Source organism: Lonchura striata, chromosome 1, assembly GCF_046129695.1.
Source record: "Lonchura striata isolate bLonStr1 chromosome 1, bLonStr1.mat, whole genome shotgun sequence".
Classification (NCBI taxonomy): Eukaryota; Metazoa; Chordata; class Aves; order Passeriformes; family Estrildidae; genus Lonchura; species Lonchura striata.
Window position 1 is genome coordinate 115,244,745 of NC_134603.1, and position 27,800 is coordinate 115,272,544.

Genomic DNA, 27,800 nt, shown 5'->3' on the forward strand with positions numbered 1-27,800 from the left:
ATTTCAGTTGTCTCTTTTCAGACTGTTGAGCATGTGAAATGAATACAAATACCTGGCTTCTTTCACGGTTCAAAACAGAGTAGGAAACTCAAACATAAGCTGCAAAGATACATACCTATTTGCATGTTTACAAAAGCAACTTATATCATTCTAACGTAAACAAATATATTGTTTACATTTATTTGAAATTGCACTACATAACATAAACTACATATATAAATTATTTTCCTTTAAATTCCCAGGGCCCAAAGAACAGTCCTGAAAAACATTCAAATGTGCCATGTAAGGCAACATTTTATTCCACGGAGGGATAATACTGCTTTACACCTTGTGTGCCCCAACTTTAGGAAGCTGTTCCCTCAGGAACAACATTTAGGCCCTTCTGGTCATAAACCTCTGCCAGAAATTTTAACTCCTGTTGAAGCTCTCTCCCCTCACAAACAAGATGCCCCCTGCAACACAGTCTTGCCTGAAATCCTGTTCAAAATTTTATAATCCATAGCTTTGTAAACACTGGGACAAGACCTGGTGTTTGACATCTCTATTTTCTGTGGATTCACTCATGTTTAATAAAGGGTGGGCCTTTCTTTCCATGGATGATTTCTTGTCTACATGTATGTCCATCTTCCTGAAATATGCAGGAACTTAACAGGCCTGGTCTCTATCCCATGACAGTCAAATTTAGACAAAATTCCCCAATATTTACTCAGAGACCAGGAAGGAATGACTGACATAAGCAGGCACACAAATAGTGAACATAACACAATTGCTGCAGCCAAGAAGGAAATTGACTGCCTTGCAGTTCTGACTTGTGCTGGACGGTGGCAACAACATTGCTATTCATTGAGAATTATCACTTATTGCCAGCCTTCTTAGAGGTGAAAGAAATTACAGCATTTGAAAGAAAGGCTCCTGAGGTGCAAGGAAGGTACTTCTGTGTAGATACTGTAAACCACAGAAGACCTACTCTTCTTCATTTCTGTACCTTGTGCTGTGTGAACACATAATCTCATTTCCTCATGATTAATGCAAAACACTCTAGTTTTCATCTCCAGCAACATGCCAAATGTTGTGAATGTGAAACTACAGTTTTAATTACCATCATGAATTAAAGTCTTTAAACCATCCATATACAGTCTCTGCTCAGAAAGTCTTCATATCTTCATGAAACTAGCACTTGAGATGACTCATTCAGTTGCCCTCAGCTGACTGACCTGGGACCAGGAATATAACTACTCACTTAAGAATTCTACCAACGTAATAGTAATAGTAACAGTAATATTATGCAGAAAATCTGCAGTGGAGTTGTGACTCATAATGGTGTTTCAGAGCTGTTGTGTTATATTATGAAAGAATGTTTTCTCTATATTGAGTAAAAAAAAATTGCTCTAGAAAGTGGCAAGGCTGAAGGGTAGTCCAGCAAATAATTCCTCCTACCACAGTGAACCATCTAATTTCTTCAGTAATTACGTATTTGTCTACACCAGCAAGCACGGCAACATTCTGATCAGCTCTCCACAATAACATAGTCGCTTGCAGGGCAATGACTCCAGAAATCATACTTTCCACAATTACTGATGTGCTCAGTCTGACCACCAAATGACAGCCAGCCAAAGAGTGGGCACTCTTGCAGTTAGCACAGCCTGGAACTTGGGTCATCACAAACACAACAATAACCCTCATGCTGATAAGAAAAATATTTATCTAGGTGAAGAGGTGAAAAAGAAATTGTCTGTCCCCAAATGCTGTAGGACACACAGAAAATAAATTAAAATGAAACTGTGTTCTTATACACAGAATGCAAATAGCTAAGATACCACTCAGAGGTTATGACCCAGCCACTCAGCCCAACAAAGTATGAATATATACAAGTGATGTCAATTTAAGCAAATAATCTCTGCTGGATGCAACTCCATGTTGAATGGGTGCCTTGGTTTGACATAACATCAACAAACTTTACCTACAACCCTCACTACAGCATCTAATATGTGCCTGGATTATCTGTAGATAATTTTCTGTTGTTTTCAAACAGCATAATTAATGACATGTGAAAAAGTAAGCAGATGAATGCAAATGTAAGTAAATCTCTGATCTGCTCTGCTCTTTCCTACACAGCAAGCTGTTGCACTCTTGTATATGTGAACCAATAATGTCAGCTTTCATGCAACTCCTCCCATAGATTACCCTGGATATGTCGGTAGAAAAATGTTCAGTGGTAAAGTACATTCCAAACTGGTTGCATGCTGCTTTGGTTAGGGAAAGCTATATAATTAGTGCACTGCACAACAGTCAGCATGGTTTCATCAACTGTAGAAGGTACTTCCATTGCTACAGAGCAATACTGCCTCCAAAAAAATTATAAATATGTAACTAGCAGACATTTCCTGTATCTACAGCTCTAAAAACACTGCAAATACACTCCTCAGGTTCAAAATTATATATACAAACTATGTGACATACTGGGGGATATGGAGTGACCTCATGCTTATGGATAAATCACCCAAGGAAGAAAAGACACAGCAGGTTGTTCTGAGGCTTCACATTCAGTATGTCAGCCACCTTGACACTGCTAAGCACACAAAGATGTAAGCTCATCCTTAATGGATGACCATGGCACAAGAAACTGAATGTAGGAGCCAGTCACTTTCAGTGCCTAACAGTAAGATGAATTAGGTCTCAGATTAGGGTCCCAGTTTGCGATTGATCACTGCCACTATTCAAAGTTCAGGCACTCTTTACTTTTCTTAGGAGCACTGCTAAAGACAATCCCCCACTGTTTCTTCAGTCAGTCTAAACCACAGGAAAGTTTTCTATTACTGTGTTTAGTCTACACCATTCCCTTCTTCTTTTAAAGAGTGGTTTTCTGAAGCCATTTGGGTTTGGTTTTGTCTGTGTTCTGTCTAGCACTGTCTTTTCTGATTATTTACTGGTTTACTGCATTCTATCTATACCTTACTGCACCACTACCATTTCTAATCCTGTGCCTTTTCTAGCTCCAATTTACTCAACTTTAATTTCCTCTTTTCCTTTCTTTTTTAACTTTCTCATCTAGAAATAATGTTTTATAATCTTTTTTTGGCAGAAAGATGGAGGTGTCACATACTTGCTGGTGTGCAGATGCTTTCCTCCTAACTCCATCTTTTCCATCCAGCCACTAGAAGGTGTTGATTCTAAAGGCAGATTTAGTGGTAGGTACATGGTAAGTATTATCTATGTGAAAGCAAAGATCGGCTTTATTTAGAGAATTTTAAAAATAAATTGAAACTGAATGTGTTGTTCTCTACTTGACTAGTTAATCCTCTATTGCTTGTGTGTTTTTTAAATTTCTAAAATTTCTAGCCATATAGCTAGCTAGTTTATTCTTAAATTTCTACAAATACATGAATGAAAGGGAATAAAACAGAATAGGAACTTTACACACGGGTTTCCTTATGGAACCTTAAAACCGATTACTGCCACCTTCTGTAAGATTCAGATCAGATATGATCATCTGGAAAGTCAGTCTTCCAGAATAAATGTCAAGCAGCATAATTACCCAAAAAAAGGCAAATTTTACAGATGACTTTCAAGGCTTGCAAAACCCAGTGTGATAGGTCCTTATCCCTCCTATGACTATCCTTTGACAGAAACAGAATTGCCAGAGGGAAACACTGATTCCATACAATCAATAATTTTTATTTTCATGCTGTCACAATTCAGTAGCAAATTAGGAATCAGAGGATCTACCAAGAAATGCCAGATGGTTCATTACAAAATATAGCAGCTGTCCTTTTTCCTCCAATGACTCATTTTAAACTGGTGGAAAATGAAGTTACTTTAATCTGCCATGTACAGCTCTATAATAAAAACAGACACAAAAATAAAGGTTGAGGTATCAAGCTACTCACTGGATTCACCTGGCCTGTAATCATTCAGCAGTGTAATCATTCAGCAGTTTCACAAAACAGATCATGTATTTCCACCAACGCATCTTTACTCTCACCACCCTACTGGCCCTTGTCTAATGGAGTTCACAGTGTCAGGGCAGACAAGGAAATAGCTGTCAGTATGAACTGGGTCAACACCTACACAAAGGAGATACCAAGGACTTGAGCTAACCATGAACATTGTACCTCAAAGCCAATACATGGGCAGTTAGCAGCACTCTCATTAGATGCCATGTCAGAGGTGGTTCCTGACTCAAGAGCCTGGAAGTGAAAAGCAAAAGCAATTTTAGAGGGATACACATGAATGGCTTGAAAGAAAAAGCAACTTCTTACTTCAACCGATTAGCAATACACCTATTTCCAAAGCAACCATGTATTTGAACAGAAAATAAGGGATAAAGAAGTTACTAAAAAATCATATCAATATTTACTATATTTGGATTCTAACTTTACAAAACCAATATCTCAGAACTCTTAATAAATCCTTGGGATTCTTAAAGGATAGTTTCTTAGACATACTAGGCTGAAACTTTTCTTTTTCTTTTTAGTTGTACCACTTTAGGGATTAATTTGGTATGTTTAAGAATGTAACAGACTAGACATACTCTTCTGAGCTCAGTCTCAGTTATTACAGCACAGCCAAACTCTTATCACCGTGGTTTGCTAGAGATAACAACTCTATCCCTCAGCCAAGCATAAAGATGCAAGCAGTGTAAAAAGAAGTAGTCCAAGGGGACATTTTTCACATTGCTTCACTAAAAAAGGTTCATTTTCAAGTTAATTCTTTCCAACTCCCTAACTAAAAAAAAAAAAAAAAAAAAAAAAAAGACAGCTTAATTCCTACTGCTAGGTGAGCATATTAGCAAATTCTAAAATACAGCCCAATAAGAAATTTATATGATTGTCTCACCTATGTAGCTGGATTATGTGTTCATAAATTTCAATATTTCAAAAACTTTTGGGAGATTGCTCAAATGTATCAATATTGGGTCTGCAGCCACAATTTCTCCACAGCAGTAATGTAAATTACATCATTTGGAGAGATAAGTGCACACACTCCTCTGAAGAAAAAAGAAAAAAAGAGAAAAAAAATTTAAGTGTTTTACATAAATGTAGTCACACAAGTTCCTTTTTCCCACTTGAAAATTACCAGGTGTCTCTTAAGTATCCTGGTAATTCTGGGGAAAAAAATATTTTGGGCACCACAACTGCCTTTTACTTTCAGACACCTGGTACCTCATCTTTCTATTACTGTCTTGAAGTCTCTAGACTGAACAAGAAATCAGTGAAACAAAGCAATGGATCAGCAAAAGTTGAATTAGTTTTAAAATTTAGATATGGCATTGAGATAGATAACTATAAAACTTAAGAAAAACATGTACTTATCTTTATCTTGAAACAAGATATAATTTTAAAATAAAGTTTAAACATTTCTTTGCAATATTAGTAATTCAAATGTTGTTGGAATGTGAAAATAACTAATTTTTCATCCTTAAGCTGTTTACATGATTTTTGAAAGTTTTTTCCACTTTAATAACCTACACTTTTAATAAACACTTGACACAGGATTTCTTTAAATATGCCTACATATTAAAATTCTCTTATCTTTCAAGTATTTTTAAAAGATGGTTAAATTGATCCACTTTGCAAGACAATGTTTATACTACCTCTTTTTAGCAGTATTGTAAACTGAATGCAATCTGGTTTTTAACATAATCCACAGCTGCTTCAAACTTTCTGAAGCTCTAGTGCTTTTTTCAAAGTACTTTAATGAAGAATGCCTTTAATTAGTATTCATTTCAAGTAGATTTTTATGCATTTCATAAAAATCTGGTCTGAGGAGAGTTCTCATCATTGCAAATAACTGACTAAATACTAACATCCTAAAAATTAGAGCTAGCAGTAACATAATTCATATGCCATTTTCCCAGATTTCCTTTACTACTGCTTTTCAGCATATCTTCATTTTGCTATAAAACTTAAAAGACTCTGTTACACACTGAAGATGGTTTGAACTGAAAGGTTAAATGGTTAAATTTCACCAGAGCTGAATGTTTTATGTAATACCAACCTTGCAGAACACTGACAATGATAAATATTGTGCAATTAACTCCCTTTTATTGGGTCCTTTCTGTCCCAAGGACCAGAAGCACAATACTGAGCCACGGGAGAAAATGCCTAAGAAATCTGTATTTTCTGCTTTGATTAGCTTTAGTTAGCCATTTGCTGACTTTTTGTACTTAAGCATGTATGTGCAATCTAAAAAGACCATAAGAAAATTGTAGTTAACAGTTTCCCAGCCTTCCTGTGGTTCTTTCTTCATCTATGGAGAGACTTTAGCAAAAAAGCAATGTTCTCTGTCTTTATTTGGACTGAAGCGTATTATCTCTACCTCTGGATGGAGAAACAGAGATGAAGTGAGATACAAGAGCTGAAGTCATATAGTGAGCCAATGCCAATTAGTAAAATACACCTTTCCAACTACTCCTTTAACTTCACAGTACTGCACTTCTAGCAAGTTGTGATATAAAGTGCCTTATTTCTTTGCATGGATCTCAAACGAGGATGTATGAAATGTGAACACCAGAAAGCACTAAGCCATAGTGAAATGAATTTTAGTAAGGTATTTCATGCATCAGAGACCAGCTGAGGCAAACACTGCTTGTAGGATACAGTCATTTACCAACCACGTGCAATTTTGCTGACAGCATTATTGGCATTAGAGTACCACTTCATTAAGTTTAATAATTCGGGATTTTCATAACACCTGCCACTTAGATTCAGTCTTCGTACAACTTTTTTTTTTTTTTTTAAGCTAACTTCTACATGTTCACATTATCACGCAGTGTATGGTTTTGAAGCTTTGGTGTTCTCCACCTGTGTTGAAGCTATCAACCCACTCAAAGCCCAAACAACTTATATTGTTTTCGGACTATATCATCTTTTTGAGTGATTTTTTTTCCCCCGAACTCAAGTCGTGAGAAGCTATGTTATTTGAAACACAAAGTTGATGTCTTCAGAACGAGACACATGGAACTCTTAGAGCAGGTCCAGTGGAGAGCTTTAAAGTTGATCACAGAACTGGATCATCTCTCTTACAAGGAAAAGCTGAGAGAGCTGGGCCTGTTCAGCCTCCAGAAGAGATGGCTGAGGGGGGGATCTCATCAATGTCTGACACTATCTAAAGTGGGGGTGCCAATGGAGCCAGGCTCTTCTTGGTGGTGCCCAGCAATAGGCAACAGCAGTGATGCACATTAAGCTCTGCTGGAATGTAAGGAAGAACATCTTTACTGTGCAGATAACCAAGCACAGAAACAGGTTGCCCAGAGAGGGTGTGGAGCCTCCCTCACTCGAGATACTCAAAAACCGCCTGGACACAATCCTGTGCCATGTGCTCTGGGATGTTGGACCAGATGACCCCAATGTGGTCGCTCCCAGCCTGACCCATTCTGTGAATCTGTGAAACAACCGCATGGCCCCTCAGTGTTGGCGAGCTTCTGAAGCGCTGTGCTCGAAGAAAGGAATCACGAGGGGGATGGGACACCCGAGGAAATGGGCGAGCCTGGCTGTTTACCCATGCGACTCCGAGCTCGGGGCGAGTCGGGTGCTCGCTCACAAGCTCTGGCAGCTCCACACCGAAGCCCGGCCCCTCGGGCGCCCCACGAGCTGTGCCGGGGCGCGCCCACCGCCCCGCACGCCGCTTCGGGCACCATGGGGGCAGCACGACGGCTGCGCAGCGCGAAGCGAGGCACGCCCGCCTGCCCGGCGGCTGCCCACGCCGGCACGGCCCCTCGGCGCCCTCAGCGCTGGGCTCGGCACCCTCAGCGCTGGGCTCGGCGCCCTCAGCGCTGGGCTCGGCGCCCTCAGCGCTGGGCTCGGCGCCCTCAGCGCTGGGCTCGGCACCCTCAGCGCTGGGCTCGGCCCGCACAGGCGGCACCGCTGGTCCGGCGAGAGGGCGAGCGCAGCCAGGCGGGCGTTGCTGCCGCGGAGCCGCCCTCACGCCGCCGCACCACCATTGCCCGCCGGCACGGCGCGGCTCGGCTCTCGGGGCGGGCAGGCGGCGCTCGGACGAGGCGTCAGGGCACGGAGCGGTAGACGAGGGCAGATAGGGGAGAGAGAGGGTGGGAGAGCGGCGCGGGAGGCTGCAAGCAGCGGCCTTCTTGAGTCTGGAGCGGTGAGGGGCCGCTTCCTTCACCGCCCCGGTCTGTGAGAGGTTGCTCCGGGTGTGTGTTTGGGGGTGGGGGCAGTGAGGGTGTCAGCAAGGGCTTGTCGGTGGCCGTGTTTTTTCTCCGGGCGGCCTGGGCTTCCTTTCTGTCGGTCTGGGCTCCCCCGCCTGTCCCCGGAGGCGGCAGCCGGGGCGAGGTTGTCTCCCTCTCCCAGGTCGGGCCTGCACCCATCGTGGGTGCCGGGGTACAGAAAGGTGCGCTGGTGAGTGCGTTCTGTGGGCTCTGCTGCTGTCTCTGCCGCCCCCAAGATGCCGCAGTTGAGGTCAGGGAGAGTGGTGAGAGCCAGCGAGGTAAAGCCGGTTGGCCCGGAGGTCAGCAGCCCCGGCTCTTCCCGGGCAGGGTCTGAGCCAGAGGGAGAACTGGTAGGCGAGCAGAGTGGTCACCTGGCACCAAAGAGAAAGCCTGAGCAGCCCTTACCTTCCTTTGCACAACCTGCCAGGGTTTCTCAGGCTTCCTCTAAGTGTTTTGCTCTTCCTGTGCTCATTAAGAAGCAGCAAGGTGAGAAAAGACAGAAATTCCCAGGTAAAAAAACCAAGGGAATCCAGCACAGCAAGTCTCCCAGAAGAAGCAAGGCTGTAGCTTCACTAGTTTCAGAGACAGCTGAGTGTGAGGATTGGCAAGCAGCAGCCACGGCTGCACCAATGTGCCGGGAAGAGACTATAAGAGGGACAGGTCAAAGTCAACAGCTGTTTTTCTCAGGAGCTCCTTTGCAGAAAAGATTCTCAGCAGAGATTGAAAGGAATGAACATTGCTCAGAAGATGTGAACTTCTCTGGCTTCCACGAGGGTACAGGGAGCTCAGAAACAGAAGGCAAACATTCCTGTATAAAAATAAAAGTCCCATCCTTGAAGAGGGAAATTGAGAGCAGAGAGAGACATGGAATATCCTGTTTTCCAGAACCAGAAGTTCTTCAACCCAAAAAGGTCACATGGAGTAATGAAGTGCAATGTACTGACTGCACAATGACACAGAATATGCAAATTCCAGATTTTAGGAAGAATTTGGGTGCTCAGGAAGCTGTCCCTGAACCAAAACCACAGGAAGAGGCTGATATACTAGAGAAGGTGAATGCGTGTCCATTAGTTGGATCAAGAACGCTAGGGACACAGGAAGAAGAAAAGAAATGCTTGGGCAAGAAAGATAGGAGATCAATGGGGAAACCAAAAGTACATGGTCCCATGGAGAAGGGTAGTTCTGCCTTGCTAAAACAGCATACACAGTGTCCAGAGTCCAGGAAAGGAGCTCTGAGTATGAGGAACAGAAATGCTTTGCTGCCACAGCAGCTGCAGGATCTGACCGGACAAGAAAAAACAACCAGAAGAAAGACTCAGAAGCGTTGCATGAAAGAAGAGCAGCAGAGCTCAAGCCCTCAGAAACAACCAGACAGCCCAGGGGAAAGTGGTAAGCACTGGTAGCTCCATTGTACAAGTACAGTTACAGAATTTGGGCTCCCAAATTGGTCCTGCAGTAAGACCCCTTTAAAAACCGCCTGCTGACTTAGTTTGAGAAAAGCTAGGGTGTGCTTCGCAGTACTGTTAATACCACCAGTCTTAGAAGAAACATTTTCAGAAAGAGGAAAGGCTTTTCCAAAGGAGAAAAGCAGTCTATTTAACATGAAGGAGAGGAGACCAGTTAGCCTTTCAAGGGGGTAGAGAAAGGGAGGGAGGAGGAGGGAGACGAAGGGATATGGACAGAAACAGGCAGGCTGTTGGTAGGAAGTGCTGGGAGTTTGTTTCTCTTAAAAGCATTCCCCATTTTTTCAGAGGTGATGAGCCACAAGCAAGAAAGGGGACAGTAGTTTCAGCAGTGCCAGAATAAAAGACAATTCCTCATTCATCTATTATCTGTTTATTTTTGATTATGTATGATGCTGTCTTGTTACAGTGTCTGCTTTTATAGGATGCTGGGGTTTGCTCTCAGAACTTTTTAGTTGGCATTTTATGAAAAATCCCAAAAGATGTAGAAGGAGTGATTGTGTTTTGATGTTTTAAGATAATGTTGAATCAAACTGGAACAATTCTGAAAGAGGAGTTTTTAAGGTCTCTTTTTTTTTTCAGGATGATTGTCTAAAACCATTCTTTTTACTTTTGAAGTGGATACTTTCAAATGACATATACTTACTGTAGATTATTAATATTTTATCTAAAAACCATATTCTGAAAAACTGAAGTGTTAACATTGTATTTTACCTTAAAAACAAACGTCTTAAAAAATCCAGCATTATACTAGTATGCTCTTGAGTTCATTCTCTAGTCTAAATTTTCAGATACACAGTTTTTTACATAATCTGTATTTGCTTTTAAATAAAAAGTAGTAGTATCTAAAAATGCAAGTCCTTCAAGTTTTTTGGATCTGCGTGATCAGTCAGATGCATTTGGTTGGACTGTGTCTCTGAAAGATATTCTTATGAGTAAGTGTTCCTACTACGGAGAACCTGCTGTGTAAACAAAAGATTTTAAGGCCAAGCATGCAAACAGCATCTGCATTTTCTTGACGGATTTGCTCTAATTTGTTTTCCACCTATGTGGAATGCACAACAAATACACAACTTCCAGTCTCCTTATGACACCATATGGTTCTGTTCCTCGTTGCATTTGTTCCTGAAGATAATACATCCTTTTTATTCTAAGTGTCCCGATAGTCCCATTAAAAAAAAATCATAAAACTTCACAGAAAAATTTTGCCTTATATAATGTCATGTTCTTTAGCAGCCTTTAATGTTTGGGGTTTTTGGTTGTCTTTATAAAATAGGGTAATCTTTTTTCCTAGGGGTTTTCTGTAATGACACTTCTTTGGTTTTTTAATCAGCAGAGGAACCACTGAAAGCAATTGAGCAAGACTCTGGTACTTCACAGGCTGTAAAGAAGGTTAAGACAAAGCAAAACAGCGTAGAAGATTCTAAGGAAAAGGAATCTCACTATTTTAGATCTACAGTTTCTACTTCAGGTGACACTGAAAGCAAGAGCTTTCTGTGCCATGCTGTAACAAAAGAGCCTGGTGTGCAGTGTAGAAAAAGGCAACACAGATCTGGTCAAATCAAGCACTTGCAAAGTTTAAGTGTGACTGCAGCTGAAGAAGTGATGAATACATCTGCAAAATGTGATGCTAAACATGCCATACACCATTGTAGTGGCTTGCTCTGTGCAACTGAAAAGAATCCATTTGTAGTATTAGAGCACTGTAGTTACATCAATACATTAGTGAAGTCTTCAGCTAGTGGAACTACCAACAGTTATAAGTTAAATGGATTGTTCAGTGTAGCCCATGGTACTGGAGACTTGAATGATAGAATTTGCATCACTAGTAGAAAGCAAAATGAGAGATCACTCATAAAAGGTGGTTTATCACCTAACAAAGAAAAGAATGAAAATGAAGAAGACTGTGTTTCATACTGCCTGAGTGAAAACAGTAAGTGTTTAAGGGGAAAAAAGTGGAATATTGGTAGAAAGCCTAGAAAAAAGATGAAAATCACAAAGAAATCTGCAGACATGGCTAGTAAATGCAAAAAGTGTGAGTTACAAACTGAAGCAGTAGTTGCCATGTCAAGCTCATGTTCAGTTTCAGGACTAAATCATACAAATACAGAAAAAAATACTCAGGAGGTACAAACTGTATCAGCCTGGAGAAAGAATAGTACCACATTACTTGCATTTGAAACTGGCTTTAAGAAGACATCTGAGCTCTCTGCAGTAGTAAAAGTAGAAAATTCAAGCAGTGTGGCACATTATGCCTCAGATAGCCTTCGAGCGTTAGCTCAGATCCATGATGTTTCTGATCATCACAAAAGCAAGACAGGAAGAAATTTGAACAAAGTTACTAAGAAATTGCAGCAGTTTACCTGTCAAAGAACAATACCCATGACTGGTAAAAAAGTTTGGCCTGTTGAATCTTGTGCCAGGACTTCTGAATGGTTTTTTAAAAAACATAGGTCAATCTCAGAAGGAAAAATACTTTTAAAGGCTGCTTTTGAGGATTCCTCTGGTAAAATCAACGTTAAAGCTGTGGAACATAGTGCAGTGACTGGGAATGTGAGACAGATGGATTTCCATACACCGTTGGCAGAAATTACAAAAGAAATTACACATAAAAAAATTGATCCAAATATTGACTGTCAGGCTTCACTTGAAACAATGGAATCCTCTTCTGCGGATATTTATGAGACTTTGACAGTGAACAATGAAAATGGGGAATCACCAGTTAATACAGATAAAAATACCGTGGTTTTTAACCATGATGATGTGCAAGAAGTTAAAGCAACCTTGACTTTTACAGCAAAACCAGAAGATGAAGGAGATGTAACAGAAAGAAACCTGCCTGCAACAGTCCAGAATGGTACAATAAAACAAGAAGATAAAGATGAAGGAGTTGCGACAAACAGAAACCTGTCTGTGACAGTCCAGAAAGACACAACAAAACAAGAGGATAAAAATGAAGGAGGTGTGACAAACAGAAACCTGTCTGTGACAGTCCAGAAAGACACAACAAAACAAAAGGATAAAAATGAAGGAGGTGTGACAAACAGAAACCTGCCTGCAACAGTCCAGAATGGTACAATAAAACAAGGAGATAAAGATGAAGGAGTTGCGACAAACAGAAACCTGTCTGTGACAGTCCAGAAAAACACAACCAAACGAAAGGATAAAAATGAAGGAGGTGTGACAAACAGAAACCTGCCTGCAACAGTCCAGAATGGTACAGTAAAACAAGGAGATAAAGATGAAGGAGTTGCGACAAACAGAAACCTGTCTGTGACAGTCCAGAAAGACACAACAAAACAAAAGGACAAAAATGAAGGAGGTGTGACAAACAGAAACCTGCCTGCAACAGTACAGAATGGTATAACAAAACAAAAGGATGATAATGAAGGAGATGTGACAAATAGAAACCTGTCTGTGACACTCCAGAGTGATACTTCTTCAAGTAACTCAAACAGTATAAACTTCAGCCCTAAAGTATCAATAGTGAACCAGATATTTTCTGATTTAAACCTAATTAAACCATTAACCTCTGGAAACCTGACAAAATTCAAAATTCCTTTGTGCAAAAACAAACATAAATTCAAGAAACAGGAATCTGTCCATTCATTTGAAAGAAAAATTTGTAGTCCACTAGAGCTTCTTGAAAGCACTAGTCCAGGAAGGCAGAAGACAGGTGAAGATACTTTCTTGGTAAAATCTGAGCAGCATCCTCTTTCTGTCATGAGTGATGCTAGATCTCCAGCTTCCATAGAGAAAAAAGCAGATGAGATTGATAGTAAGGACTTCCAGCACAATGGCTCTGTAAACCTCTCTGATGAGATGTCTGTGTTTCCTGAAAATTTTTCTGCATATCCACATCCTCCTCTTGATGGACAGCCAGAGCCATCTGTGCCTGATTTCTATGGTACTGAATGTTTGCTGAAATCTAGTTTTCCTGATCATTCTTGGAATGCAGTCAACCACCTTACTGGATTGGAAATAAATGGTGGTAGAAAATCAAGAGGGGATTTTTCACAACACAAAAGTCAAAATTTACCAGATATCCTTGAAGCTTACAACCAAGATGTTCTTGTCATAGATGTGATTCAGGATGACCCTGACCTTTTTGGAGCCAGTAATGAAGAGGAGCTTGCACCTGCACGCTGTGAAAATTGCCCAGTGAAAGCATCCTCTGCAAACTGCATTAAAGACACAGAGGTGTATATTAAGCCTGAGTCTCCCATTACCTCAGAAAAGACATATTCAGTAGAGAGTAGTTTTAGGTATGCATATAATTCTTTTTTTAATCACAATATTCCCAAGTACTTTTATCTCCTATCCATACATGCTTTGGTTGTAGTGGTCAGGCTTCATTAGAGAATTCCACTAATTTCTGTTGAAATTGTTTCTTTATTTGATTTTGAGTGTCTTAAGTTTGATTCAGCTATGACAGTAGTCTGAATGCAGAGAAATTAATTTGTTCTTCATAAGAGCTGTGATAAACTCTGAATTGTAGGACGAGGCAGTCCTAAAGGGCTTGTTTAAATGAAGTGAAATATGAAAATAGAAACAGAGATAGTTAAATATAATATTCTTGATTTGAGATAGCAGATACCCTTTGAAGCCACTTTTCTTAGTTGTAAAGTGGTACAATGCTTAGAAATGTTTTTATTAGGTGTAGCTTGTTCTCCTGAATCTGTAAGAGTGAATGTTGTCTCTACAGTAGTGCTCTGTTCTGCCATTCTTCCCTCTTTTTCTCCTATCCCCAGACATGTGACTATTTTTCAGATATGTGATTTGGTTAAGGTGTTCTAGACCTTTATCATCCTGCATCTTCATTCAGCAAGTTTCTGGTGTACATCCTTCGGTGTTAATGCTAGGTGTTAGGTTAACATTAGGTGTTAATGTTTTACTGGGTTTTGAGGTGATAATAAAAGTCACAGGAGGAGGAATAGAAATTTATAGTAGAAACTAATTTTTGTGAATGAGATAGTAGTTCTTCATGGAATGAACTCAGCAACTGTTCAGTCTGTTTTCTCTCTTAACCTTTGATACTTGTGGTCAGTGAAAAAGTTTTAAGGTAGGATTTTTCTTTTTTTTTTTTTTTAATAGAAGTACTGCAAGATTTTCCTCTGAAGATTAGGGTTTTTTAATTGGGATGGGTGTTTTAATTTTCTTTACATGGTCTTTCTAGGTGGCTTTATGTTACCTCTATTTTAAGTAACTCTTCAATTATTTTCAGGATTGTACTGCCTTATAACTGCATTATTTTTTTTTTTAACTCACTTCTCTCCTTATCCTTTCCTTTTCATTAAACCCATGTGCAAAAGAGGAAGGGAATCTTCTTTGAGGTGCCGAACCCTTTTATTAACATGAAAATATAAAACTTCTGGATGTTAACAGAATAAAATTTCTGCCAAAACAAGCCTCTAGAGAACAGGGCAAGTCTGTAGTAGGAGCATCCAACTTCTTGAGAAGCAGCTAGGCTATAGCATAGTAAATTTATTAGAAGGAGTATTCATTTCTTTCTGATACCTGTTGAATTTGTTTGCCGTTAGCCAAGGGAAATAAAAATGCATGGTTCTTCTTTCTTAGAATTTCCCCTTGATTTGGTAAAGCAACTGGCAACATTTCCTGTTTTGCTTTTTACCTTCCATAATTTGATGCAAAGATTATTAGATGGTGATTAAACATAGTTGGTAGCAGTCAGGAACATATTAATGAACTGAATATGGGAATATTGAAATAAGGCAATAGATCTTACCACAGTTTTATTGGGTAACTTATGATATTACCAGATAATACCAGATCAGGGCCAGTTCATACTTTTTTTTTTTTTTTGGTGGGTTGGGTTTTTTTTTAGTTTTTTGGGGTTTTTCTAGTTTTACCAAGTACAACTGGGACTTATTTCTCTAGTGTTTGCATTTTACGTAGAGAAAAGTGCTGGTGACTTCCAGGCATCGGGAATACATTCTGGCCTAAAGCCTGAATGGGGCAGTAAAACTAATTTTTCACATATGCTTTTGTTTGCCATTTTCTGTTGCCTTGACTGGACAGGTTGCTGTCATTACACTTGGTGTCATTCACCAGGTACAGGCTTCTAAAATGTGTGAGGATCACGATCATGTTTTATATATTCTGCGTGTAACATTTAAGATACGTATTTGTCCCTCCTGAACTTTTCTAAGGATAAGTGTTTATTTTTCCTAACTTATCTTTGAAATAGGCAAAGTGTGTATCTTCATATGAACAGTTGTTTTTGTTACTCTCTTTGAGATTCAGTAATAAGCAAATGACTTTGAATATAAAATTACCATAAATCACATTTTTTAGAAACTGATTAATTGGCTATTAGTAGCACTGTATTTTCTTGATTTCGTATACAGAGAAAATTTCCCTTCCCAGTATTTTAGGCAAAGATTAAATTAGATCATGAGCTTTTATTGAAAATTTGGGGTTTTGAAATGTCTTTGTTTTACTTAACATGTTTAGGCATACACCTGAAGGGATGAACGTAAGAAAGCCAAATGAGAAAACTAAAAAGAGTCTTAAAACAGTGTGTTGGATCTAAGTATTCTGTTCATGTCCAAAAGTATTACAGAGAACTTTTGATTTTATGTAACTGATAGATTATTTTTGCTTTTGTGCAAGATGGAAATCTTAAATACACTTTTTGTTCAAAACAGATGCATGCAAGAATCTGCAAAGTCAAGTGATACTGAAAATTCCTATAATTTGGTGTTAAAAGGTAAGGGTCCCTGGAAATTTTTGGTATGTAATCAAAAGAAGAAAAAAACAAGAGATGTTTTCTGACAAAACCAAGGCTTTCTGCTTTCCACAAAAAAAAAAAAAAAAAAACAAACAACTTATTTGGTTTTGTATTATCTTTTTATTGTAACAGCAATTTGTTTCTTAATGCATATTGAGTCAGCATCTTTCAAAATGACACAAGCCTGAGTCACACAGGGAACATTTATTTCCATGTAGTACTTGTCTGCTGGTAGTACTAGTGGAGTGGGGTTTTGTTATTTGGTTTTTGTTCTGGTGTTTTTTGATATTTCTCTGACAGTTTTAGGCAAAGAATTCTGTTAGTAAGACACTGAGTCCTGTCATACTGCTTTGGAGTTTAGGTCAGAATTAGAGGTGGTTGTTCTCTTGTGTTCATCAGCACACAGAACTTTATAGTCAGGTTTATTTCCAGGTTTCTGGGGTTTTTTGTGGATGCTATGCCCATTCCACTGAGACACTGTTTTGTTTTTAAAGGATGCCCTTTTTTACGAAGTAACTGATTTAGTGAGGTTTTTCTTCCTATTTGAAGGAGAACAGTCCAGCTAGGCAGCTGGATGTGAATGTGATTTGATTTGTTTTCTACAGCTTGCATACCAGACCTACTGGTATACCAAGGTATACCTAATGTAGAAGTTTCTGCTAGATAGGTTGGAAGAACAGGATTTTGACTTGGAATAAAAGCTGGTTACTAGCAGTGGTGAACATACAGAGTGCTGAGACTGATTTTGGAGGTTCATGGTGTTTCCCTTCTGGTATCAGTTTGTCACCTGGTTGTTAATATGGCATTCTGACACTACATGTTGATTTTGCTTCAGGCTTGAAAGGTCTCTCTGACAGTACCTCTTGTTCTGGTTTTCCACATGAATGTGTTACATTCATGTAGAAAGTGATTTCGGCAGATAATGCCTCCTAGGAAGAAGTGACTAGATACTATTAGGGGAAGAGAAGATTTCAGGTTTCAGGTATTAGAAGGCAAAATAAAAGGTATTGAGGTTTTAAGAGCTCAGATACCAAGAAATAGATACAAGTTCCCTGAGGAGGAGTCAAGAGGAAGTGCACAGTTAGGCCTCTGGTCATGTAAAGAGATGGGGGCCTGTGTCATGGAATCTGCAATGCTGCGGTGATTGAAGCCAAACCTGACAGAAAGTTTTGTACTATTCAGTAACTTCTGCATGTTCTTTGTTGTTTTACTTCATGTTCTAGCAAAGTTTAAGGCTGAAAGTCTTTGGTTCTTTTTGTGGTGCCTAAGGTCCTTCTTACCAGATCTGAGAAGCAGGATTACATCATAATCTTAGATGAATATGCACACAGTAACTTATGTTTAATGCATGATTTTTAAAAAAGACCTCCACAGACAAAAGAAGGGTGCCTGGGTTTGCTAATTACTGACCATTTATATATTTATTTAGAAATAGGTGTTACTGTTTTGCTGTCCTGTGTTAAGTTAGTGAAGTCATGGCTTCTTGCCTTAGTGGCTTCACCATTTAAGAAGGGGAAAAAGTACTAGAGTTAAAATAATTCTGGATTACATCGATCCTCTTCGCCTTTCAAGTGGAAATCTTGTGTATATTGTTTTCAGCCAGATGTGTCTTGTGCTTGACAACCATAGAGACCAGTGACTATAAGAGAAAAGCCTTTCCAATACTAATCTGATTCTTTCTTCCTGTGTCTGGACAACACAGTGCAGTTGGAAGTCATTTGTGTGATCCAGTAGTGAATTTCTTTTCTATGCAGAACTCTTCTGTTGTACATAAACAGCCCTTCCAGAAAGTTGCAGCCAGGTGTGTCATTCATTTCCCATGGCATCTGCAAAAGGTGCTGAAATTCCCTGACACTGAATTCTTACGGAGTTACTATATTACAGGATTTGGAGCGTCTCACATCTTTCTATATTTAGTTCAGGGTTGCATCATGTCAGTATGATTAACTTGTGCCCTTTTCTAACAAAGACTAAGTCTTTTTGCTTAGCAAATTGCCACACATAAATTTGGCTGTGTTTTAATAAAAAGCTTAACTGAATTTATTTCTAAAGTATTGAATTCAGTATTCTATAAGTAAATAAGTTGTACAGTTCTACAGGGACCATTAAAGAACATACAGCTTGGATAGAATTTTAATTGCAGAATCCGCCTAATATTTATTTGAAATGGTTCCTGCCTTAAGCATGAAATATTTTTCCATAGAAATTTCACATTTAGGAGGTCCTAGGAGTTCTTAAATGTCATTAGTTCTAAGCCTTTGTAATATTTTGGAAATGAAAGCTTTGTTGTCTTGTAGCATGGGAAACACATAAAGCAATGTGTTTATACATTTTCAGCTGAAGATGTGAAGACCCACAACTCCTCCAGAGGAAGCAGTCCTTCAGGAGATGTTAGTGAGGACTTTCTTAAAAATAGACAACAGAGCAAACTAGATGAACTTTTGACTTTAAGTTTGGACGTGGATGAAAAGGTACTGAGAAATTATGCTTTCTCTCCTTAAATAGTTTAAGAAATTACAATCCACATAATTGGATTATTGTAATTACCAATGCTGTTTTATCAACGAAATCTTAAATTTCCTGAAATAAAAAGAATATTAGCATTTCCTACATGACTGTGTTTTGGCAGTGTAATCTTCGCTTAACAGAACTTGATTTTTTTTTTTTATTGTCACCAACAATTAAGCTTCAAATTAGAAGTGAAACAGGATATTGTTACATCAGTTGCAGTAATGCTGTATTTGCAATGGTACAAAAATTACTGTTCCAGTGTACACCTATGAATATTGCTTTGCATTTGACATTTTTACATAACATACCTAATTTTAAATGTTGCTGTTAAATGCCTCTCAGTATCAGAAGTATGGGGCAGTGTCGGAAAGCTGGGGAGCTGCACAGCCATCATGCATCAAAGAAGAATCATTCTGAGCTTCATTACTTGGGCAGAAGGGCCTTTAACATACAGATTTCTAGCTGTTCGGAGGGAACCATTTTCATGCTCACTGACTTTATCTGACCTTTCTCTGTCTTCCCTCCTCTAGATAATAAATCTAGGTCTTTTAATATTTGCTGAAGTTTTATACTATTTGCTCCTTTGATAATGAATTGGAATTTACATCTCTCTGCCACTCATATGTAGTTGCTGATAGCATTTACTGTTTTCCACTACTTAGGAATGGCTAATGGTTTTAATTGGATAAGTTAAACTGTAAAATTCACAGGGTTAAAGTTGGTAAGTAATTGAGAAGTGAATCAAACAGCAGAGAATCAGTTTCCCTTTCAAAGTAATTTTAAAGAAGAGAACATTTCCTTCAGCAAACGGAAGTGAGGCTGCTAACATGCAAGTCACAAAGTTAACAGTGCCATTTTGTTTGCTGATCTCCTGGAGAGACAAAAAAGGTCTGTCAAATTGTAAGGTTTGCTGAAGGTGGGGTACTTGTTGCAGTGTTGCCAGGTCAGTCCCATTTGTGTTGTTTCATAGCTTTGTGGCTTTATAAAATCAGTGTCCTAGTGCTTGCTTTTCTATGCTGTGTTGGACAGTAGAAAATATATACAAATAATTTCACCCAACCCAAACTCAAACCATAAAATGCATACTAAGCCCTACCTAAACCTGTTTGTATGTGGATAGAAAATAGCAGTGCATACCTGCAGGGGGAATGACATGGCAGAACACTTATTGCAGGTGCTCTACCATCCAGGGAGATTTTCAGATTATGCTTTTTTGATAGTTTTTCCAATTAATAATCCTGTGAGAAGGGCAAAAACTACACCTGGAGAAAATGCTAAAACTATTCACAAACTGGTAAAATAAAGTTTGGAAATCCAGTGAGAGCATATGCATCTCTAATTCTTTGGCTATAATACATTTGTGATAGAATATGAAGTCCTAAGTTACTTCATGAATAATGGACAAAACAAAGCCAGGATTCTATGACTTCATTCTATATTAGTCTTTTCAGATTCTCTCCTCCAAATATGTTTCTTGCTTTTTTTCTCTATATTGCTGGGGATTTTTTAGCTATCCACAATTGTGTAGAGCTGAGGAAAAGGCTTAAATTCCTCCTCGGTGCAGTTTTAAATTTAATTTCCACACATCTGTCATGCACAGTTAGGGTTGGGCAGTGGGTATAAAAATGCTGAGATTATCATGGGAGCAAAGAGAAGACAGTCACATTGCCTTTTTTCCCAATTAACAATCACTATTTCAAAGAACACAGTGTATAAAGGCAGTATTCCATTAACAAAGACGTAAGAATAATCCTATACACCGAATAACAGTTTCTACAGTTAAGACTGTCTTACCACACCTTGCAGTGATCACTAACAGTTTTAAGTCTGTAGAGTAAAACCTAACAGGCTTAGTAGTGCTTTGCTGTACCTGAAAATACTTTTAAATACCTTCACAGTTCAAGCTTGCAGATGGAGTGCCTGATGAAGAAGAAAATAAGACTGAAGCTGGAAAAAGGTACATATAATGTGTCCTTCATGTAACCTGTGGTATTTCCCAGTTACTATACAAGTAACTATACATATATATACTATACAAGTAAAATGTGATTACCTGAACACTACCAGTATTTAATTCAATTTTCCATGTTACTGGTAAATATGTGATGAAGAAAATAAATACATTAAATAATACAATTTCACTCCACAAAGTACAGAACAAGTGTAGTCATAACCTGACAGGACAATAGGGCTTATTTTGACTTTTGACTGGTGACAAAATATATTAACTTCATGACAGTGTCTCACTTTTGCATCTCAATGTGAGTGTAGCATAAGATGCATTTCTTGCCACAATAGGACTTACCAGAACTTAACAAAACCAAAAAATAGTAATAAGTAAGTCATGAAGCTTTCCTTTTTCTTTTCTGCTTATGAAAGTATTGAAAGATCTCATTCAAATTCTGGCTGACAAATATTTGTACAGCAGTAGGAGAAGGTGCTTAAAAGCATGTCACATGCAGTTAAGGATATGCTTTACTATTCTTCTAGCTTCAAGCTGTGTTTGTGGTGTTTATTGTACACATTTCTTAGTTTGATTTACAGAATGACAGAATCACTGAGTAAGCTGAGTTGGAAGGGATCTGTAAGGATCATTAAGGCCTACTCCTGGCCCACCATAGCACTATTCCCAAGAGTCACACCATGTGCCTGAGAGCATTGTCCAAATGCTTCTTGAACTCTGTCAGGCTGGTGCTGTGAACACTGTAGTCAGTTCCTGATCACCCTCTGGGTGAAAAACCTTTTTGTAATATCCAATGTAAGCCTCTCCTGACACATCTTTAGGCCATTTCCTCAGGTCCTGTCACTAGAAAAAAGAGATCAGTGCCTGCCCGTCCTCTTCCCCTCACGAGGAAGTTGCAGACTTCAGTGAGGTCTCCCCTCAGTCTCATCTTCTCCAGGCTGAACAGACCAAGTGACCTCTGTCATTCCTCACCAGGCTTCCCCTCAAGGCATTTCACCATTTTCATTGCCCTCCTCTGGACACTTTCTAATAGTTTAATGCCTTTCTTACATTGTGGCACCCCATACTGCACTAAATATTCAGGTGAGGCCATGCCTGTGGAGAGCAGAGTAGGATAGTCCTGTCCCTTGGCCAGCTGCAGATGCTGTCCTTGATGCCCCCCAGGACACAGGGCCCTGGTTGGCCCTCCTGGCTGCCAGGGCACTGCTGACTCACATTCAACTTGCCATGGACCAGGACCCCCAGGTCCCTTTCCACAGTACTGTCCTCCAGCCTCTCATTTTCCAGTCTGTGTACTTCCAGGGTTGCCCCATCCCAGATACAGAATCCATCACTTTCCCTTGTTGAGCTTCCTATGGTGATTGTCCATGACTGAATTACTGTCAGACTGAGAAATTTTCATTCATCAGCAGTCCAGAAGTGACAGAGAATTAGTTTTTGTAGAAAAGGTATACTTAAGATGAAATTCTTAAGTTAGAAGAGAAATAACATACTTTAGAGTGTTATGGTTTAGGAGCAGTAATCACCAATTAGCTACTGCAAAAATTAACCCTGTCCTGGCTGGAATGAGGACATAGTAATCTTCAAAATAACCAAGAAACCTTAGCTGACATAGAAAGAGTACTGCTTTTTTTTCCCAACAGCACTCACATTTCTGCGACAGCCTGATTGTGCCAGAATTCTGTTAGTGGAGAATACTGCATCTTTTTGTTACTCCACTAGAGAGCTCCAAGCTTCTCCTTCTGCTATAAAATACCCATTTAAATTTGCCTTAAATAGTTCTTTACATTATAGAATAAGTAGATTGTGCTGAACAAAGTATGTTTGTGCAATGCAATACTCTGTTCACACTATACTCTGTGTGGTTAGAGAAGAAACCTTCCTTTGGAGTTGAACTATTTCCTCTAGTTTTACTGGAAAATGTTACCATTGCAAAGTTTTATCTAGAAGAAAATATAGTTGCTGTTCTTATTTAGCAAACCCCTCTTCTAGTGATGCTGTTATTTTAAAAAATGCTTGTAGACCTATGCAGTTTACAGTTCCTGGCAAAATTTTACGTAGTTTCATGTCTAGATTAAAGAAATCTGAAGGGAAACTGCTATGAAAATCCTAGTGTGTCAGAACTGAGGCTGGCATCATGAGGAAGCATAAGATTTTAGGTGGTAATTTGAAATTTCTGAGTAACTAAAAATGCAGATTGTTTTATTCCCTCTGTAAACCAACCCAAATGCATTGATGAGAATAACGATTCATCTTGAAAATTTTGGGTTTATTAGATGGAATTTCTTCCTCTCTACAACAGCATTTTTATTTCAAATTGTATTGAAAACCTTCCAGAGTTTAGGAACTGTTTGAATTGTCTTGGCTATCAGAAGTATTAAATATCTTGAATCCCTCAAAGTTGCAGAGGTAGCAACTCTGTTTCTGTCTGCAGAGGAACAAGCAGGTTAAAACCAAGATTGTACTGAACCAGGATTCTTAATTGAAAGGACGAAAGGAAGCAAGATCTCATAAAACGGGATGATACTTTTCCTGTGGCTTTGTTCACAAATATGAAAAAGATTACCAAGTATTTTACTACCAATATTTTTAGCTTATTTTTGAAAATACTGCATTTTAGTTGTTTAACTCTCTGGAACATACATATTTGGGAATAAAAGCAGAACAGTCTTTAATTGAAGTTCTCTTTGAAATCACCTAAATCTTCTGTCCAGTAGTCAGTTTTTAGGAAAGAAAACAGTTGATTCATTAAAACTAATTTGAAAAGCCTTGAGGTTTACTGCTTTGTCAGATATTAAATAACAGACTAATGTAAAGTAGATGCTTCTTCAGAGGTGACAGAAATCATCTCAGTCGTTTTGTCAGCATGGCAGGGGAGGGAAGAAGTGGTTCACAGGTGCCTTTTCTACTTATTTATTGAATTTCATACGGTTATGTGTTAGGGCAGAATAATCTCAACTAAAATCATAATCAGATTGGACCAGGCAAGGAAGAGTAATAAAAGTAAAATATTTGAGACTGCTGGCTATTTAAATTTATGGCAAATTTTGAAGTATTGCATAAAGTATTGAAGAAATTCTCATCTTTTATACACTTAATCTCTCTCTCTTTTTAGACATGCAGTACATGAAAGAAACCCCTGTTTAATTTTAACAAACTAATTTATTTTAACAAAATTTTGGTTTTTAATACTCAACAGTGACTGTAAATACAAAGTGAACTGTGAATTGCTATCAGGATTGCCGTTGCCATTAAATGACCGAAAAGTAAATCTCTTCAGTGTAACTACAGAGATGAAATCCTGGACAAATGGTATTGTATGCTGAGCCCTTCGGAATTTTTTTTTTGTTGTTGTTGTTGTTTTTTGGTGGGTTTTTTTTGGTGCTTTATTTGCCAATGAAATCTTAAGTGGCTGGAATTTTACTTGCATATATAAAAGCAAAACTGCAAGATCTCATATGGTAGGTTAGTGAGAGGTTTGGGGTTGGGTTTTTAGCAGAATTCTATTCTAGAAATAATTCTATCTGATATTTATGCCTCTCAGGTACTTTAATGGTACAGCAGCATTCTTAGTAGTCTGACACATTGTGTTTGACATGTGTTACTAGCAAGTAACTTGTTTTCCTTTATTTGTGGTCAGAGAATGTGACTGCAGATTTGGTTTGTTGATTGTTCTTAATAAAACTTGCTAAAATCATTTGTGCACCTTGCTGAAGGTCAGAACTTTGTTATTTATGCCAGTTCAAATCTTTTTGAGGCATTCACTACACTGGATCAAATAATTATATAGATTTAATAAGTAGTACTTCATGTTGACCCATTATATTTCACACGTGGGACAGATGTCTGTGCCACCAGAGAAATCATAATGGAACTGTAGTCACTGCACATAACAAATATGACATTTAGCCTTGCATAAATGCATGGTTTATTTGGCATACAAGATAGAGAAAAATAGGAATCAATTACTTGTGAATAGATACTGCATTCTGTTTCTTTGCAACAGGTTTGGAAATCAATGTTTTTGGAATTATTGATTAATATGGATAATTATAAACATTGATTTCTTGAATTAAGATCAGTCACAGGGGTTTTTGTTTAGTTTCAAATTATACTGTCAGTCTGAGCTTGTAGAACAGTTTTATCATCATGTCATGTAACACTATTTTATAAAGTAGTGCAAGAAACACATGCTATAAAAAGCATTTTTTGAATATGTCTTCAGATTCCAGTTGTTTGAAATTGTTTGTGTCTTTGGCCTTCAAGGCACATGCACCTCCGGAAGTGTTCTTCAAAGTCTTCCTTCTTAAAGTTATTTGAAAGTTGCCAAATCAAGAGTTTCTGTGCTAGGACAGAGCAAAACAGGATTTTATTCCCAGAACTGTGCAGGCAGGATTGGCTATTTCGCTTTAGAGCCTGCTTCCCTACAAGTCTGATCTACAGTCAGCAAGGGAGAGTACAAACTCTTGAAAGGACCTGGTCAGAAACTTTGTGCTTGGGGATGGCAAGAATCTGAGGAAAGATCAAATTCCCAGTGGCATTTTTCTATAGTGGTTGGCTCTTTTCTCAGTCTTTTTCTTGTCACTAAATGTATCCAGTCCTATTGAGTGACCCACCATCACTTCACAAGTTTTTGCAATGTGACAATACATAAGATTTAATACTCATTGTTCTGCATTATGCTCTGTCCTTCCTATCCTGTGATAGCCCTATCTGTTAGGAAGACATGGAGGTGAAGAACCATGTACCTAGTGCCAGTCTCTAGTAGAACATTCATTACTGGATGCTCTTCAGTGGCTGTAGTTTGCCAGAAGAGGCTAACCACCCTGTCTTTTGAACACTCAGTTCTTTGAAGGGGCCAGATGGGAATCCTAGAAGGCAGGGCATTCAAAAACTCTCATTTGTTTTTAGATATGGAGTTGAAAATTTGAACTTTTATCTTCCATTAACATTATTCATTTTTCAGAGAAAGAAAACTGTCATTAAATGATAATTAAAGTTCTAAAACAAAGTTTCATGGTTAAGAAACCATGAAACATTGGGCTTGAACTTTTTACTTGCATTGCTTAAAACATAGAGTATTAAAGGTTTTCTATCAGTTCAGAAAAAATAGCTTAAATTTAGGGCTAGTGATGTTGGAATGCAAAGATTACAGATAAAGTGGGTAGGTTTTGAAATTAAAACTTCTGGACATTTTTATTCCTTTTCTTATCTCTGTAAGTTAGAGCAGGAACCTTGGATAAAGTAGTGAAGTTTTTAATTTAAATGTGCTTACTCTTGAAGTTTGTGTAAAGTCTCACTTTTAAGATAATTAAGAAAACTGTAATTTAAATTACTGGTTTTAGACTGCATTAATCAAATTTTCATTAATCATTGCTGTGACTTGAAGGAACTCTAAATATAAAGGAAAATAGGATAAATGAGAATGATTTCCGTATGATTCATTTTTATTATGTGATTTGCGCCCTCATCCTAATTTTTAGGTAACAAATCTTCAAGAAGTACTTCACTGCCATCGAAGAATTGTGGAGATTTTGAGCCATGGAAGATGGAGAAAAATGCAAGTGTGAGTTGTTAAATCTTTGATTTCTGATCCTTTGGCACTAAATTTCTTATGGCTATTCAGACAGTTCCCCATGTATCAAGTGAGAAACTGTGAATCTGTATATGTTTTTACGCCTTTACAGATGTTATCACTGAGTAGGTGTAATTTCTGACAGCAAAATCAGCGATGAAGGGACTGCTATTCACAGTAACGTTTTCTTGATTTCCATTTTAAGCTTAAGCAAAATCAAATAATGATTTTTTGCTTTATTGGTGTTCGTAGAACTGAAAAGCAGACAAGGTTTCACATGTTTAAGACAGCCTGCTTTATCCATGATTCTGTGAACTGAAAACGGGTTAAGGAAGTTGATGCCCCAGAATTCTCAGATGATGACTCAGAGCTGTGCAGGAACTTGTCACCTTTCTCCATCCTCTCTACTTGTTGTCCATCTCATTTAGCAGTTCTTGCATTATCCCTGTTTGTGGTCGTCAAGACAGGCTTTTGTTGTATTAGACACTAATGTGACATGACAAGGGATTGATCCTTGCATCCTTTGAAATGCTGCAAGTATAGAGATGAGGTTTGTTTCAAAGGCTTAATTATAAATCACATTTTCTACTTTTGTTTATAGTTTGTAGATACTTTGAAATTTAAAAAAAAAAACAAAGACCACGTTTGCTTTCAAGAAATATTATTTGGCTTTTTCTGCTTGTTGTAATTTTATTTTATTCCAGGCTTCTCGGTCGGTCCAGCAGATCCTTGATGCACTTAACTTGCCCCGTAAATACTGCAGATATTACTTCATGACTTCACGTGGGTGTGAAAGAACAAAATGTCAGTTCTGTCATGTTCTAGGACAAGGAGATGAAAAGGTAAAAAAAATTATTGATGTAAGGAAAAGATTCTAAATGTGAACACTTTTTAAAACTAAAACATCATCTCCTTTGTTCATTTATATATGGGAAGTATGTGATCAGAGACTGATGAATGAAAAAATTGTTCAGAAAGCCTTCCTCTCAAGGTCTTCTAACATTTTCTTTAAACATGGTATAATTTTGAACTTGTAGATGCTTTAACACACATCAGCAATTAGGCTGTACAAATACAAAGCAGCAGAGTGGACAGATCCTGGGACATGTCTATTCTGCATATCAGAGACTTTGAGCAAACCTTTGCAAAGACTTGGTGTATACTGTTGAAACCAAAAGCCATCTATGGTATATCACCTGCATATTTTGTGGAATAATAGATATGTTTGTTTTAAGATGATGTAATCTCCTTAATTAGAGCAACAATTCTCATAATATTTGCAAGCAAGAATAGTTTTCCAGTGATGGACAAAGTAAATGTGTTTTCAGGTCATTTAACAGAGGCATTTTGAGTTTAATTCTTCCAAGAAATGT

At 38.3% G+C, this 27,800-nt stretch overlaps 1 protein-coding gene across 1 annotated transcript in view; it reads left to right on the top strand.

Annotated features, from left to right (window-relative positions):
* Positions 1-8,400: 8,400 nt before the first annotated feature.
* TOPAZ1 (testis and ovary specific TOPAZ 1) overlaps positions 8,401-27,800 on the top strand; it is a 36,379-nt gene continuing 16,979 nt past the window's right edge. Inside the window, exons 1-9 of the mRNA XM_077787005.1 lie at positions 8,401-9,553; positions 10,961-12,589; positions 12,806-13,892; positions 16,296-16,357; positions 18,716-18,849; positions 20,788-20,846; positions 24,052-24,164; positions 26,336-26,418; positions 27,132-27,269. Coding sequence (XP_077643131.1) covers positions 8,401-9,553; positions 10,961-12,589; positions 12,806-13,892; positions 16,296-16,357; positions 18,716-18,849; positions 20,788-20,846; positions 24,052-24,164; positions 26,336-26,418; positions 27,132-27,269 — 4,458 coding nt within the window. The remainder of the gene's footprint in view (positions 9,554-10,960; positions 12,590-12,805; positions 13,893-16,295; positions 16,358-18,715; positions 18,850-20,787; positions 20,847-24,051; positions 24,165-26,335; positions 26,419-27,131; positions 27,270-27,800) is intronic.